The sequence below is a fragment of the Carcharhinus amblyrhynchos genome, chromosome 13 (genome assembly GCF_965287045.1).
Source record: "Carcharhinus amblyrhynchos chromosome 13, sCarAmb.v2.hapA, whole genome shotgun sequence".
Lineage (NCBI taxonomy): Eukaryota > Metazoa > Chordata > Chondrichthyes > Carcharhiniformes > Carcharhinidae > Carcharhinus > Carcharhinus amblyrhynchos.
Window position 1 is genome coordinate 65,455,892 of NC_137336.1, and position 16,909 is coordinate 65,472,800.

The 16,909-nt window shown below is 40.8% G+C and overlaps 1 protein-coding gene across 4 annotated transcripts in view; it reads left to right on the forward strand.

The window, feature by feature from the left end:
* LOC145351956 (transcription elongation regulator 1-like) overlaps nt 1-16,909 on the forward strand; it is a 121,924-nt gene that overhangs the window by 50,584 nt on the left and 54,431 nt on the right. For 3 of the 4 annotated variants that reach the window (XM_080201779.1, XM_080201780.1, XM_080201782.1), the window contains exons 4-5: nt 3,791-4,031; nt 9,351-9,689. In XM_080201779.1, coding sequence (XP_080057905.1) covers nt 3,791-4,031; nt 9,351-9,689 — 580 coding nt within the window. The remainder of the gene's footprint in view (nt 1-3,790; nt 4,032-9,350; nt 9,690-16,909) is intronic. The other variant, XM_080201783.1, reaches the window with a different exon arrangement.

Genomic DNA, 16,909 nt, shown 5'->3' on the forward strand with positions numbered 1-16,909 from the left:
AACTGAAATTCTGATTGACATAAGTTTGGTTAAAGTGAGCTCTCGAAAGATTTCCTCTTGTGCAATTGAAATATTGGGTTGGGGTTCTCAAAGTAACTGGTGACATCTGGCAGTCTACGCCTTGAAGACCAGGGAACCTGCTCCTGTTGCTCATTGTTATATTTTACTTGCTGGTTGATGTGTTCGAACTTTGAGAGTTTGGAGATGAAACGGGCTGTTCTTCATGCTGTTGCTGCTTTGGTGACTAAATCTTGAAGCGGAGAGACAGGAACAGTTTCTGGTGGAAAGCTGAGACAAGCGCAACTGAACTGGAACATGGAATTATGTTTTCTGTGTGGCCCTGCAGGTTTAATGACATACACTATCTGGCCCACAAACATGGATGCTTCAAGTCCTCTGACATAACTTAGCATCATCATGAGGGAAACCTCTTTGGCTTGGGATGAGATTGTAAAATCTCATCATGATGGGAAGCAAGGATCACAAATTGCCCCTTTAACTTTTCATTGCAATCTGCTCAACGTGGTCATCTCAACAATGATTATACTCTATGATGCATTCTTCAACAAAGTATTGCAATGTAACAATGTATTAGGTGCAAATAATCCAATCCTGGTTAAGTCACAGAAGGTTTCAAAATGGAAAAATAACTGACAGTCACTATTTGGTACATTAGTTTGTAGATAGAGGTAATCAGCTGTATTTATGACACAGATTGTCTACTTTTCAGACACAGTTCTGAAAGATGGGGTAAATCATTGGACATGACTGCTTCCTTGCATTCAAGTGGGAAGCTCCCTTACGATTACACAACCTTTATTAATCTGATAGAGAAACTGCCACACAGTTAATTTCTATAGTTTAAGGAAAAGTGGGAATTTACTTTCAGTTTTTTTATCACGAGCTCACCTCCTGCAGTGCTGTTGACAATGGAGATGTCATCAACAAAGTGTCTTGACAGACTGGTGCTACAGGAATTAACTATGACATTTTTCAGGAAGTCTGTGAAACTAAATGGGACAGAGTGGGAGAATTGACTTATGAGGTTTCTGCTTCAGGAAACACAAATTCACAGATAACTGAGCCCCTGACTGAATAATTATATCCTGGGCTTATTGTTTTTACTCAACATTTCCTCTCTCGATCATATCCTACAGCTTTCAGTTACTGGCTTGCTTTAATGTACTCCTGACTGCTCAGTGACTCACTGTCTTCTAGATTTCTAAAATTAAATGTTGATTTTGTTATGATTTGTTTAGGGGAATTGGAAACAAAAATAACCAAATTTGTCAAATGAAGAAATTACCAGAGGGTTTACATTTTTTGTAAATTTTACCCCAACATGAATCATAGCCAACTCAAATTTAGCATGAATTAACAGGCAAATGATGCTCCAAATAAAGGAAATTTCACTCCTAAGTAGTTGATGCAGCAAAGCCACAAGCACCCTCCCCATTCCTTGCACAGATGTGGCACCATTCCCCACAGTCTTTTCAACTTAATCAATTTGGTCCTCATTTGCATTCCCAAGCAGGTGTATTACAACTGAGGTCCATGGATATGGTTAACTTGACATTGCACACATCTACCAACCCCAGTCTCACTCGGGTTATGTTAATTTTGATGACTTGGTTTTACAGGATTCTTTTGAACGAGCCAGCCGACAGCACTCAATTCACAATTTGTTCTTATGATACAATTCCTCAGCTCTTTTGCATGCCTATGCTATTCTCACCACTTTTTAGGATTCAGTTCCTTTTAGTTCACTCAGATCTTGCACCCCAAGAACTTCTGGAATTCTGTTTCCATTTTAGTGCCAAACATAAAACTGACTTTTTCATAGAAATGTGCTGGCTTCTCCTCCAGATTTGGTGTTTGTTTTTCTGCCTCTGTCTCCTTTTCCTTTGTGGCTGTCTGTGTGTGCTGATTGCCACCTGCCTTTAGTTCTCCTTAGTCTTGTAACCTCCCTTTGTGTACAGCCACATGGCTCCTGCATATTAACTTCCAATTGGCACTGCTTCCAAGTCACATGGATCAGGAACTTGTCTTAACCAAAAAATTATAATTGATCCCATGATAATTCAGCATAAGTCCATTTCAAGCAAGGTTAAAAACAATTAAACATTTTTTTAAAATGACACATTTTCCTTACTGTATGCTTCCAGATCAAAGATTGACATAATTTGTTCTGTGTAGGAATCGTTAGGAACAAGTGTTTCGACTTTTTAAATTTTAAATCCTGTTTTAAAATCTGTGGAGCAAGTAATGGGTTTTAATATTTTAAATGGTTACTTTTGAATAAATTAAAATCATTAATTGCCAATTACACAAGACTTTCATCAAAACTTCAAAGAGGGAAACTCAATTGATCAGATTTATTAACGTTTTAACTTTGGAACTGTAGCAACATCAACAATCCTCATTCTGTGCAGCTACTACAGACCAAAGCATTTACTCGTTAATGAAACCAACTTTATACTGAAGGCAAGACCACGAGTAATTAAGTGATGATGCTTACAATGTGCATGAGGCATGAATTATTTGAGTAGAGAGGGTTTGGTGTGATCTAGGGCTGGAGGAAATTACAAAGATACAGAGAGCAGGTAATATGCATTACAGCTGCTGTGAGGAATTGGATTTTTAATTGATTGGCAGATGATTTTTTAATTTTTAAAAATTTCTTTCATGGGCATCACTGGCTGGGCCAATATTTATTGCTCATCCCTAACTGCCGTTAAACAGAGTGGCTTGCTCGGCTATCTTGGAACACTTTTAAGAGTCAACCGTATTGCTGTGGCACTGGAGTCTCGTGTAACCCAGACCAAGTAATCAGATACTTTGTCTTGCGAAGTGTTGAATTCCTTTTGATCTCTCTTTTCACCCATATAGATGGATGGTACCTTTTCCATAACACTCCTAACCTTTGACTTAGAACATGGAACATTACAGCGCAGTACAGGCCCTTTGTCCCTCAATGTTGCGCCGACCAATGGAATGAATCTAATGACCCTCTACCTAAACTATTCCAATGTTATCCATATACGTATCCACTGACCACATGAACGCCCTTAATGTTGGTGAGTCCACAACTGCTGCAGGCAGGGCATTCCACGCCCTTACTGACTTGTTGATGCTGAGGCACTCGACAAGACAAAAAATGAGTTTTTGCTTGTGAGTTGCCCAGGATCTGCCTGGCTTATTGAGCCAATATGGCTGTTCCAGTGAAGTATTGGATTATTGATGACCCTGAAGATTTGGGGCAATAATTGCAATTGATGGTACTGTTCAATCTTAAAGGAAGGTGGCTTGGTGTTTTCTTGTTTAAGGTGATCATTGCTTGACACTCTGGTGCAAATATTATTTTCACTTGCTAGCCCAAACCTAGTTGTTATCCAAATCCTACTGCAGACTTTCATTGTTATATTATTCAGGGGATTGCACAAGTTGAAGACTGATAGCTTCACATATAACTCCACTATGAACTTAGAGCCAAGGATAGGTTAGTGATAAAGTAAATTTAAGGATTTTGGCAGAGGGGTATTCCTTGCAGAATTCCAGTTGAGGTCCTGGGGTGGATGACAACCACGGCTGCCTTCAGTCTGTCAAGTATGACTGTAGTCATGGGTGAGTTTCCCTTTTGTCTTTTTTGATTTCCTTTGTTTTTTCAGAGCAAGCCATAGATTAAACCTTGAGCCCATGTCGGAAAAATGCTCCTCTAATTTTTTTGAAAATGTGTTGTGCTCTTCTGTTGTCTTCATTTTGTGCTCAGGAGTTCTCTTGTCTTTTTTAGGTATACTATTACAATGCTCGGACACGAGAGTCTGCTTGGTCAAAGCCAGAGGGCGTAAAGATCATACAGCAATCAGAACTGACACCAGTGATGGCCTCACAAGCAATCACTACGACATCAACACCCATCGGTAGCACGGCAGCCCCATCAGTCTCAACACCAGTTTCTTCTGTTCAGTCCACAGCACCAGTCTCTTCCAGTGCACCTGCGTCAGTTGTAACAGTCTCAGCTGCGGGTCCAGGTGGGTAATGCAGAAATTCTGAGCAATCAGAATCCCTGACTTTGTTTAATTCAGTGCTTCTGACTTCTTAAATTACAGCTTCCCTCTATTATGTGCATGCATTTGAACTCATTGTCTATTTCAGGATCAAGTTGGTGCACTTAGAACATGAGAACATACGAAATAGGAGCAGGAGTAGGCCATCTAGCCCTTCGAGCCTGCCCTGCCATTCAATAAGATCATGGCTGATCTGAAGTGAATCAGTTCCACTTTCCCACTTTCTCCCCATAACCCTTAATTCCCTTGTCTATCAGAAATCTTATCTACCCGTGACTTAAATATATTAGAGGTGCTGATGGATTTATATCAGGCTAATGTGAATGCTTGATTTGGTAGACCCATTCTCCATATAAATGAGCTTTGGGTTATAAAGGGTTGCTTGTGTGAACATAAGAACGAGGAGGAGGAGTAGGCCATCTGGTCCCTCGCCTGCTCTGCCATTCAATAAGAGCATGGCTGATCTTTTCGTGGTCTCAGCTCCACTTACCCACCCGTTCACCATAACCCTTAATTCCTTGATTATTCAAACATTTATCTATCCTTGCCTTAAAAACATTCAACGAGGTAGCCTCAGCTGCTTGACTGGGCAGGGAATTTCACAGATTCACAATCCTTTGTGTGAAGCAGTTCCTCCTCAACTCAGTCCTAAATCTGCTTCCCCTTATTTTGAGGCCACGCCCCCTAGTTTCACCTGCCAGTGGAAACTACTTCCCTGCTTCTATCATATCTATTCCCATTCCAATCTGATATGTTTCCATAAGATCTCCCCTCGTTCTTCTGAATTCCAATGAGTATAGCCCCAGTTGACTCAGTCTGTCCTCATAAGCCAACCCTCTCAACTCCGGAATCAAGTTAGTGAATCTCCTCTGCACCCCTCCAGTGCCAGTATATCCTTTCTCAAGTAAGGAGACCAAAACTGTACACGTTACTCCAGGTGTGGCCTCAGCTAGCACCGTATACAGCTACAACGTAACCTCCCTGTTTTTAAACTCCCATCCTTCCAGCAACGAACGACAAAATTCCATTTGCCTTCTTAATTACTTGCTGTACCTGTAAAGCGACTCCTCATGATTCTTGCACAAAGACACCCAGGTCCCTCTGCACAGCAGCACGCTGCAATTTTTACCATTAAATAATTGTCCGTTTTGCTGTTTTTCCTACCAAAATGGATTTACCAACATTTACCAACATTGTACTCCATCTGTCAGACCCTTGCCCACTCACTTCAACTACCTAAATCCCTTTGCAGACTGTCAGCGTCCTCTGCACACTTTGCTCTGCGACTCATCTTCCTGTCATCTTTGACATGCTACACTTGGTCCCCAAGCCCAAATCGTCTATATAAATGGTAAACAGTGCGGTCCCAACACTGATCCCTGAGGCACACCACTAGCCACTTATCACCAACCAGAAAACCATCCATTTACCCCCACTCTTTGCTTTCTCTTAGTCAACTAATCCTCGATCCATGCTAGTACATTACCCATAACACAGTGCACCTTTATCTTATGCAGCAGTCTTTGTTGTGGCACCTTGTCAAATGCCTTCTTGAAATCCAGATAAACCACGTACGTGGGTTCCCCATTGTCCACTGTGCATGTAATGTTCTCTCAGAATTCCACCAAATTCGTCGAACATGACCTTCCATTCATGAACCCATGCTGCATCTTACAGTGAGACAGTTTATATTCAGATATCTTGCTGTTTCTTCCTTGATAGATTGAACCATTTTCCCTGTTACAGACGTTAAGGTTAGCCTAACTTCTGTAGTTAAGTGGCCTATGGTTACCCACCTTTTGTCTACCTCCTTTTTTAAACAGTGGTGTCACATTGGTGGTTAGTAATCACATGAGTAAAGGGGATTAACAGGGAACTTGAAGTCATAAAGTCACATTACAGAACAGGAGGACATCATTCAATCGATCAGCTCTATGCTGATTCTGTACAGAGCATTGCGGTCAGTTGCATTCCCCCATTCTGTCCCCTGATATCTCGGATTAGACTTGTTTCTCAACCATCACTGCAAAAACAGATGAGATCATGAGCACGTGAGATGCTGATGCATCTCCTACATTATAAGACTGATGATACTTGAAGTATTTCATTGATATAAAGCACTTCAGGATAACCTGAGGTAACGAAAAGTGCTATGTAAGTCACTTTTCCCTCACTTATGTGGACCCAACTTTGTTAGCTAAAAACTTTACATCTGTTGAACTTTAATAGAACCCCTACAGTGCAGAAGAGGCCATTTGGCTTATTACATATGCAGCTACTCTCTGAAGGATCATCCTACCTCGGCCCTCCTCACTTCGATATCCCCGTAACCCCGCACATTTACCATGGCTAATTCACCTAACCTGCACATCTTTGGACATTAAGGGGCAATTTATTTAACATGGCCAAATCAGTTAACTTGCACATCTTTGTTGACAATACATGAACCTTTCCAAATGTACTGTGAATGCATCGAAGACCAGTAGTGCTGTACGTGGAGAGTCAAAAGCATGTGCATTCTTCACACAATTTGGAATTAGAGCTTGGCGATGCCTTAATCATGATCGCCTGGTAGCATCCTAGTAAATCTTTGCAGCACTCTTTCTAGTTTAATAATATCCTTTCTATAATAGGGTGACCAGAATTGTATTCAGTATTCCAAGTATTAACAAGACGTCCCAACTCCTGTATTCAGTATTCCGACCAATGAAACCAAACATGCCGAATGTCGCCTTCACCCTGTCCACCTGTGACTCCACTTTCAAGGAGCTATGAACATGTACCCCGAGATCTCTTTGTCCTGTAACTCTCCCCAGTGCCCTACCATTAACTGAGTAAGTCCTGCCCTGGTTCAGTCTACCAAAATGCAATACTTCACCTTTGTCTAAATTCCATCTGCCATTCATCAGCCCACTGGCCAAATTGATCAAGATCCTGCTGCAATTGGAGATAACTTTCTTCACTGTCTGCTATGCCACCAGTCTTGGTGTCATGTGCAGACTTATTAACCATGTCTGCTATATTCTCATCCAAATCATTAATATAAATGACAAATAACAGTGGGCCCAGCACTGATCCCTGAGGCACACCGCTTGTCACAGGCCTCCAGTTTGAAAAACAGTCCTCTACTATCACCCTCTGGCTTGTGTCAAGAAGCTAATTTTGTATCTATTTAGATACCTTAGCCTGGATCCAGTGAGACTTAACTTCATGCAACAACCTACCATGCGGTTCCTTGTCTAAGGCCTTGCTAAAGTCCATGTAGACAACATCAACTGCACTGCTCTCATCCACCTTTTGTTTACCCCTTCAAAAACTCAAGCAAATTTGTGAGACGTGATTTTCCACTCTCAAAGCCACGCTGACTCTCCCTAATCGGTTCTTGCATCTCGAAATGCCTGTAGATCCTGTCTCTCAAAATATTTTCCAACAGTTTACCCACCACGCATGTGAGGCTCACTGGCCTGTAGTTCCCAGGCTTTTCCCTGCAGCCCTTCTTAAACAAAGGTACAACATTTGCCACACTCCAATCTTCAGGCACCTCACCCGTGACTATCGATGATTCAAGTATCTCGGCTAGGAGACCTGCAATTTCCTCCCTCGCCTCCCACAATGTCCTGGCTTATACTTCATCAGGTCCTGGGGAATTATCTACTTTGACGTGCTTTAAGACTTCCAGCACCACCCCCTCTGTAATATGTACACTCCTCAAGACATCTCAATTTATTTCTCCAAATTCCCTAACATCTATGCTTTTCTCAACTGTAAATACTGATGAGAAATTTTCATTTAGGCTCTCACCCATCTCTCGTGGATCCACAAATTGATGACTTTCTTGATCCTTAAGAGGCCCTTATCTCTCCCTTGTTACTCTTTTGCCCTTTATGTATTTATAGAAGCTCTTTAGATTCTCCTTTGCCTTATCTGCCAAAATAATTTTCTGTGCCCTTTTTGCCCTCCTGATTTCTCTCTCAACTCTACTCCTAGAGCCCCTATATTCTTCAAGAGATTCACTTGATCCTGGCTGCCTATGCATGTCATATGCCTCTTTCTTCTTCTTGACCAGGGCCTCAGTATCCCGAGTCATCCAGGATCCTGACTTGTGCCAGCCTTGCCCTTCACACTCAGAGGAATGTGTTTATCCTGAACCCTGGTTAACAGACTTCTGAAAGCATGCCACTTAGCAAATGTTTTTGGGGAAGAAAATGTACTGGCTTTAGCCAGTCTGGTCTGCATTGGATTCAAGACCCACAATAATGTGATTGACTCTTAACTAAAATTGCCAAGCAAGCCAGTATGGAGGCTTACGACCACGTAGAGGGAAATCTGAGATCTATGTTGGCCTTTCCAGCAATGCTGATATCCCGTGAATGAATTAATAAAAGCAAATTTGAATATGTATAATTCAATGATGAATGAAATCTGGAGTATTGTATGGGGTAGTGTTGTGTCAAGCTTTCCCAATTGAGAGACAATTTCATGGGTGTGGCTGGAATTAGCTTCTGGTATTTCACAAAACTATCTATTCACATTTTAAGGTTACAGATTTAATGGATGTTGGCCACTTGACTGTCAAGTCATGATTCCTGAGCCCAATTTTATATCCTGTCATGCATTACTTTAACATCTCTGACTAAAGATCAGGACTGAATACCCTCAAGTTGGTTTTTAAAAATTGCATTTTCTCCAACCAAGTGGCTTTCAGATCAGTTCTGGTATCTCATCAATGGTAATTAAAGGGATTAACCGCCTCAACTGGTATCAGAGATCAAGCCTGAATCCTTCCTAATTCCTAACTGTGTGACTCACGAGGTCAGAAGCAAAGTTTTGTTCCTTAAATGTCTAAATACGTAAATTTGTAAATTCCCAACACACACTCTTGGTACTACATCACACCACCACCACCACCACCACCCCCCCCCACAGTGATTTTAATGGTGTATCTTGTGGGGGAAGGGGAGAGGTCAATTCACACTGCAACCTGATGTTTTGATAACTTTGTCCCATTCTGCTTCCAAACTATGTAAGATACCCTAAAGTTTGGTGTAATGTTAGAAGAGATTGAAAATTATTATGTCCCTGTGTTGGGATAGCTGCAATGGAATCTATTGGTTTTAGTCAATAAAACTGGAAAAGCATAGCTACTGAACTGGCTTGTGCATAGATGTTAAAACGAAATGTATTAATGATATACCTGCACATGAGAACATGAAGGCTTTCATAGCCTGTTTAGTGTGATATATTTTTCCAATGGCTGTTTTTGTTTCATTTGAAATGGTACAGATCATATGCGATTAAGCGCACCAACTTACTCAGCTTTAAAAGGGTTTGGAAAAAGTATGAGGAGTGTGTCAAGTGACGGTGCCAGCTTTACTTTTCCACTGGTATCTGCAGCTCCCGATCAGCCACCACCAGTTGTCTCAGTGGCGGCCCCTACACCCGTCTCTGTAGCCGTGACTACCAGCGCGACACAGCAACCGGTACCACAGTCTGTGCCACAGGCCATGCCTCCGCCTGTACCACAGCCTGTACCACAGCCAGCCACAGCAATCCCAGCTTTTCCACCAGTGATGGTGCCACCATTCCGTGTGCCATTGCCCGGCATGCCAATTCCATTGCCAGGTAAGATATCATTTGTCAAAGTGAAGTCTTTTTTCATGCCATTTGTTAATTTCCTTTTGACCATCACAATTATGTGATAGTTGTTCCCTGAAACTTGGATTGTTTGTGTTCATTTTGGGTTGTAATTGCTGCCTTGTATTCAAACTTTAAACAATAGGAGGTTAAAAAGACCTCTTCGTTTAATATGTTCAGAGTCTGTCATATATTTCAATGCATACACATACATGAATTTTTGTTCAGTGTGCCTTACCCGATTTAAGTCAGTGGTCTGGTTGTATAATTAATAAGGCATTTTACATGGACAATGCAGATGGAGCACCATCTCGACAGTGCCAGAAATCCAAAGATTCCTTGGTCTTGCAAACAGAAGTTAGCATTTCAGAAGATGGGCATACTTTTTGATTTTTCTGCCCAATGGACAACTGCAACATACTGAACAATTAAGTAAAAAAGCAAGAGCAGGGTTTGAATGTCCAGCTTTCTCTTTCGAGGCTACTGTTCAACTTAAACTTTTATATGCTTTTGTGTGGAGATGAATCAATACCTTCTTACTGGCACTTAAATTCACATAACTCATTACCCATTTGTTTGGTAGGCGGAACGCCTTTCTGGCTTGTCGGCAATATCCTGCTAGTGGCAAATACTACTCGTGTTGCTACTAAATGTAACCCTGAAACAGCTAGCTTCACCTGCTGCACAGTTACGCAGTGAAGGATTCCTCCACATTTAAGAAGACTCTGTACACCTTGCATACCAATAGGAATGCTATCCATGTGCTCATTTGACATCGATAGCCTGTTCACCAATATTCCACTTACGTGGCAACATTAATGGTATTTACCACTAATGGGATGCTGCTATCGAGGCAAAAAGATGTTGCACCCATCTCACACATGAGTAATGTGGTATTTGAATTTCAGTGCCAGTACAGTACTAGAATTGTAGGTCATATGTCTCAGAGACTCGTGCATCATAGCAAACAATGTGTCCCAGTTGCTGTTTTCAATGGGCAACGAACAGACCGTATCTGTCCACCCGTGCATGCAAAATTTAAAACGTTGTGTCAAAAGTAGGTATGAATCCGTGATCAGATAACATTTGCCAAGTAACCCTCTGTGTGCTAAGAATTACGCTGATAGCCAATATAAGATTGTCATTCATGCTCGTAATGTGGTGCATTTGCTTGTACTGAAAGCAAAACATGACCCCCTTCTTTGCAGGCAGAAAGAACAGGTACACATATTGTGCCTGTTGCAGCTTAACAAAATAAATGACAGCCATTGGCTGATTCATTGCCCACAACAATAACTTGACCGATCAGGGTCAAGCTGCCTGGTTTCAATTTAAAACAATGCTTGACAGTTATCTGTCAGTCACCATCAACTGGTGCATTGTCCATGGCAACGCCTTTATCAATCAACCAATCAGCACTGTTTTCTCATTCAAGATAGATTGTTGTTTTCCTCTTATTGATATTCTTGCAAAGTGTCCTGATGAGTGCAATGACGAAAAGCTTCAATGTCGTTCTTTTCAGCAAGTTATGTACTACCAAACAGCTATCAAAGTTTGATGCGTCTGACAGTTACTCCACTCGACCTGCATTTTTCCAGATATGATTACACCCAGCAAGGCATAACTCGACGACTCTCCGTTCCTAAATCTTCACGAGCCCGTTTGTTTGTTTCCTTTCTTCTGAAAAGAATCCAATCTTTCACAAGCACCCTGCTTGGTTGGTAACAGAAAACAGTCCACCCCCTCCCCATGGTGATCATTTCTGAGTCACTGCCTCAAACAGCAGCTGTCCTTTTTCTCTGAGGTACAATGTCAAGGTATCAAAACTGCCAGCCAACACTCAATGGCTTCTATTTAAGTTTTGTTCCCGTTTTTAAAAAAGAGATCACATGGGTATGAGCTGCCTGTGCTGAGGTGTTTATCCAGAGTCCTGTTTTACTTTGAGTTGAAGGCACATTTCAAAACATCACTTTGCAAAGTTCACCATTCATGATGATTGTGATTTCTCTAAATTTTGCAACTCTCCAGAATTGATGCAAGTCCTCTGTGAAATTGCCAAAGTAACCCATTGTTCAGAGAAACTCCAGGATTGTGTTGTCAACAGTTGTATGCCACGTGGTAAAATTAAATGATCCAATTATTTTTCTATATATAATTGGCAGGCAGCTTGAATAATTAGGGCTACTTTCCTTTCCCAAAACAAAATCGTCCAAACAGTTGTCCAGTTGAGTGCAGGATAATGGAGTGCAATGCAAAACCCTTTCGATTTTAATTACCCACTTGGATGTTTATTGGACTATTTCTCAGATGTGTTATCGTCAGTTTTTCTGTTTTTAAGTCTTCAGCTTGTGAACCTTGAGTAGTTAGCCTTAATCATTATTCATCTGTTAATAGTTTGGCCCTAAAATAGTTACAAAAATTTGGCCAAGGGAAAATGGTGTGTTTTGTTTAGATGGTGTTAAGGGGCAGCTGGTCAGCATTTGAAGTGTTGTCTTTTCTGGTTTTGCAGTGCAGAAAATGTTAACTTGGCACGGTGTATTTATCAATTGAGTACTTTTATTATCTCTTAGTTATTGTACTTATAAAGCTGCATTAATTTTACCAAGACTATTCTTGGATTTAGCTGATCAAGGTTTGAACTGGGATCTCCATCTCATGGGATGATAAGAACAGAATTGCTAACTCAGTGGAGAGAATTTCTTATACAAATTAGGTGGCTGACGCCACATTAGTGTTTGAAATTTAGTACATCTTTCTGTATATGTACAAGTTTATGTCCATAAATGTTGATGAGGGATCTAAGTTGCATGTCAGCAATTTGAATGGAATGTTTGATGAATTTAGGGATGGGCTATATTTTAACATGTGCATTTGATAACTGGGGCTGATGACATAAAATGGCTCAAGTTGGATCAGCAGCAAGAAAATGTTTTGCACTGAATAAGCAAAATCTCTACAGTTGTGGGTTTAAAAATTGAGTTCATCTACATAACAGGAACTGGAAGCAAGAATAGGCCATTTAGCTCCTTGAGCCTGCTCCACCATTCAATAAGATCACAGCTGATCTTTGCGTGAACTCAGCTCCATTTACCAACCCGTGCACCATAACCCTTAGATTTTTGAACAGTAAAGGAATTATCTATCTTTGCCTTAAAAACATTCAACAAAGTAGCCTCAACTGCTTCACTGGGTATGGAATTCCACAGATTCACAAGTCTTTGGGGGAAGAAGTTCCCCCTCAACTCAGTCCTAAACCTGCTCCCTCTTATTTTGAGGCTATACTTCTATTTCCACTCACCAGTGGAAACAGCCTTCCTGTTACTATCTTATGTATTCCTTCATAATTTTAAGTTTCTGTAAGATCCCCCTCATTCTTCTAAATTCTCGTGAGTATAGCCACAGTCGACTCGGTCTTTCCACACAAGCCAACCCTCTCAACTCTGGAATCAGTCGAGTGAATCTCCTGTGCACCCCCGCCAGTACCAATATATGATTTCTCGAGTAAGGAGACAAAAACTGTACACAGTACTCGAGGTGTGGCTTCACCAGCACTTTCTCCAGCTGCAACGTAGCCTCCCTGTTTTAAAACGCCATCCCTCGAGTAATGAAGGGCAAAATTGCATTTGCCACCTTAATTCCCTGCTGCATCTGCGAACTAACTTTTTGTGATTCATGCACAAGGACACTCGAGTCCCTTTACATAGCAGCATGCTACAATTTTTTTACATTTAAATAATAGTCAATTTTGCTGTTATTTCTACCAAAATGAAAGACCTCACATTTACCAACATTGTACTCCATCTGCCAGACACTTGGACACTCAAGGTATCTCTATCCCTTTGCAGATGTTCAGTGTCACTCTCCTCTGCACACTTTGCTCTACCGCTGATTTTAGTATCATCTATGAACTTTGACACACTACACTTGGTCCCCAACTCCAAATCATTGATGTAAATTGTAAACAATTTGTCTACTTTTTTTAATCAGTGGTGCCACATTTGCTGTTTTCCAATCGGCTGGAACCACCCCAGAGTCGAGCAAATTTTAGGAAATTACCAGGAGTGCATTTGCTATTTCTCCCTTCATCGCTCTTAGTATCCGGGGATGCATTCCATCAGGGCCAGGAGACTTGTCTATCTTTAGCCTCAGTAGCTTACCTAACACAGCTTCTTTAGTGATAATTATCACTTCTAGATGCTCAGCTGCCCAAGCCAGCTTTTTATCAATTTTTGGCATGTTATTTGTGTCTCCCACTGTGAAGACTGACACCCAGTATCTGTTCAATGCCTCGGCTAGTTCCTTATTTCCTGTTATTAAATCCCCCTTCTCATCCTCTAAAGGACCAATGTTTACCGTAGCCACTGTTTTTTTTTCTATATACTTGTAGAAAGCTTTGCTATCTGTTACTACATTCTGAGCTAGTTTGCTATCATAATCTATCTTGCTTTTCTTTACAGTTTATTTTTGTGGCTCTCTGACCTTTTAAAGATTTCCCGATCCTCTTGTTTCCCACTAATCTTTGCCACTTTGTATGCATTTTATTTCAATTTGATACCTTCCTTTATTTCCTTGGATATCCATGGCTGATTGTCCCTTTTTCTACAGTCCTTCCTTATCACTGGCATACGCTTCTGCTGAGAACTGTGAAGAATCACTTTGAGGAACAGTGGAAGACTTTGAATTGTCCCACCATAAAATTTTTGCTTCCTGTTAACCTTAACCAAGTTCTCCCTCATCCCATTGTAGTCTCCTTTGTTTAAGCACAAGACGCTGGATTTTACCTTTCCGCACTCCATCTGTATTTTAAATTCAACCATACTCTGATCATTCCTTCCTGGAAGATCCCTAACTGTGAGATAATTAATATTCCTGTTTCATTGCACAGGAACAGATCCAGGATAGCTTGTTCCCTCTTGGTTCTGTTACATACTGTTCAAGAAAGCTATTGCAAATAGATTCTATGATATATTTGTATTTTGGTTGACATCTACTATACATGGTATTATGGAAGTCATGAAAGATTGCAATGTGATGGGGCCAAATTACTGAGTTACTTCTGCTCTTTCTTTCATTCCTTTTTCTGATCTGTAGTGTCCCTGTCTGAAACTTAGAGGCTCGGCTAAAACGAGTAGAGAAAGAATAAAGTTTAGTCTTCACAAATGTCAGCTACCGAGGGAGATGAAAACAATGACACAATTACAATATGATTGAAGTAGATAGAGGAGAAATAACTTGGGGGACTAGAATTCACATGCAACCTGATTCCAATGAGTAAATAATGCTACTCAACAATCAAACACCTTTATAGTATGAGTCTGGAGCAGGTTATTCCAATTTACTCAGTTTTAGTTCTGGCTATTCTTCCTCTTCAACCCGTTCTGCTAATTTTTCCTAACTGGTTATCAACTTTGTCTTTACCCCACTGCATCTGTTTCCAGTTTTCTGAACAATTTTCCATCCTGGCTGATTCTCTCCCTTGTCCACCCCTTGAATGTCCTGGCCCTATTGTGCCAGGACATTTGTATGATCGCACAGTTATTCCAGCATGTTCCTGTCATCAGTCCATCATGTGATACGTTAACCCCACATAGGCATCAGGATAAGCTGGTTGAAGGAAAAGTCTTCATCACAACTGTGGTGTTAAAACTGCCTGCCAACAAAGCTGTCCGTTTCTCAACATTTGTACAATAAGAATGAAAATTCCATGGGAAATCAGATTTGTGTGCAGGGAAAATGGCTCCTGGGCTGTGTAATCTTTCCAGTAAATGAAGACCTATTTGAAAGATTTTTCGATTTCCAATAACATACCTGAGGAGTTGCAGCAGATAGTCATATTTCCAAAAAGGCTGTCCGGCATATTTTAAAATCTATACTGGGGAGCTGATAGTTCATTACATATGCCTTGGTATAAATGAGATTTGTTCATTCGATTACTTGTGATCTAACTTCTTGTGGATACTGTGAAAGTAATTCAGAGGCACAGAAAACAAGTGCTTCCATTTATTGAATGATCTTGCGATAACGACCAGTGACGCACCAATTTAGTTCATGGAAAAAAGGGAAAGTGGCATATTAAAGTTTGCGGGGCTGTATTGAACATTGCATGTGCAGAGTTAATTTATCATAAATGTGTCAGTAGTCTCGCTGATGTGACTCATTCAGCAGTCCAAGGCATAACATTCCCATCCAGACCAAAAGTGGATCAACTGGGAACCTCGTTGCTGACTTATATTGCAGTGTACGCACAGCCTTCGTCTTTCCGCATGAAAACAACTGTGCAAATTAATTATATATGAAGACTTTCAGAATATTTGACCAATTTTTTTAACGGGGAAAGGAAGACTTTTTTTTCTTAACTCTTCCCTGTACATGCGTGTATCCAAGTTTGTATACTTAAGGGAGGAGCTGCTCGTTACAAGATGAATAGCTGTGATAGCGGTTCGTGCAGAGCATGGGTCTATTTGACGTTTCATGGATTGATACTGACCGTGGGAATTCTTGACGCTAAAATTAATTTTTGCTGTACATGATTTTGCATCTTGGAATTTTGTTAATGACATTCATAATTTTGGATTTCAAATAAAAAGTTGTTGCTCTTTTTTCACCTTGTATTAGGTTAATAGAAGTGGGAAATACTAAATTGAAACTTGAATGACAACAGTCTTTATCCAGAGGATTAAATTCCTACTAGCATTCTAAAAGTTCAGGATTCACGAGCTAGGCAGTTTGTTCGAAAAAGCCATTTATATTTTGATATTGCATCTCAGTTTCAAAATGTGGTCCTCATTGGAAACCTCTAGTCTTAATTTCATAGTTAAATATTCAACACTTGAAATTGGCTTCCCTTCTATCGCTCATCAGCTCACGGCACTCATGTTTGAAGAAACAGAACGTGGGTTGTTGTATATGACCGGGGCTGGTCGTTTATTGCAGTACTGAAGGAGTGCCACACTGTCTGTCGGATGAGTTTAATCTGAGGTCCCACCTGTCCTGTTAGGTAGGCGTACGAGATCCCCTGGCACTATTTTGAAGGAGAGCAGGAGACCTCCCTTGTGTGCTGGCCAATTTTCTAAATTATAAGGCTGATCGTACTTCAGGTGAAATTGATTGCCGATAAAATATTTTGAGGCTCTGAGTGCAAATCTTTCTGCCTTCCATTACACAGTGCTGCAATACTTAGCTTCTCTCAGGTGTCTAAGAACTAGTTA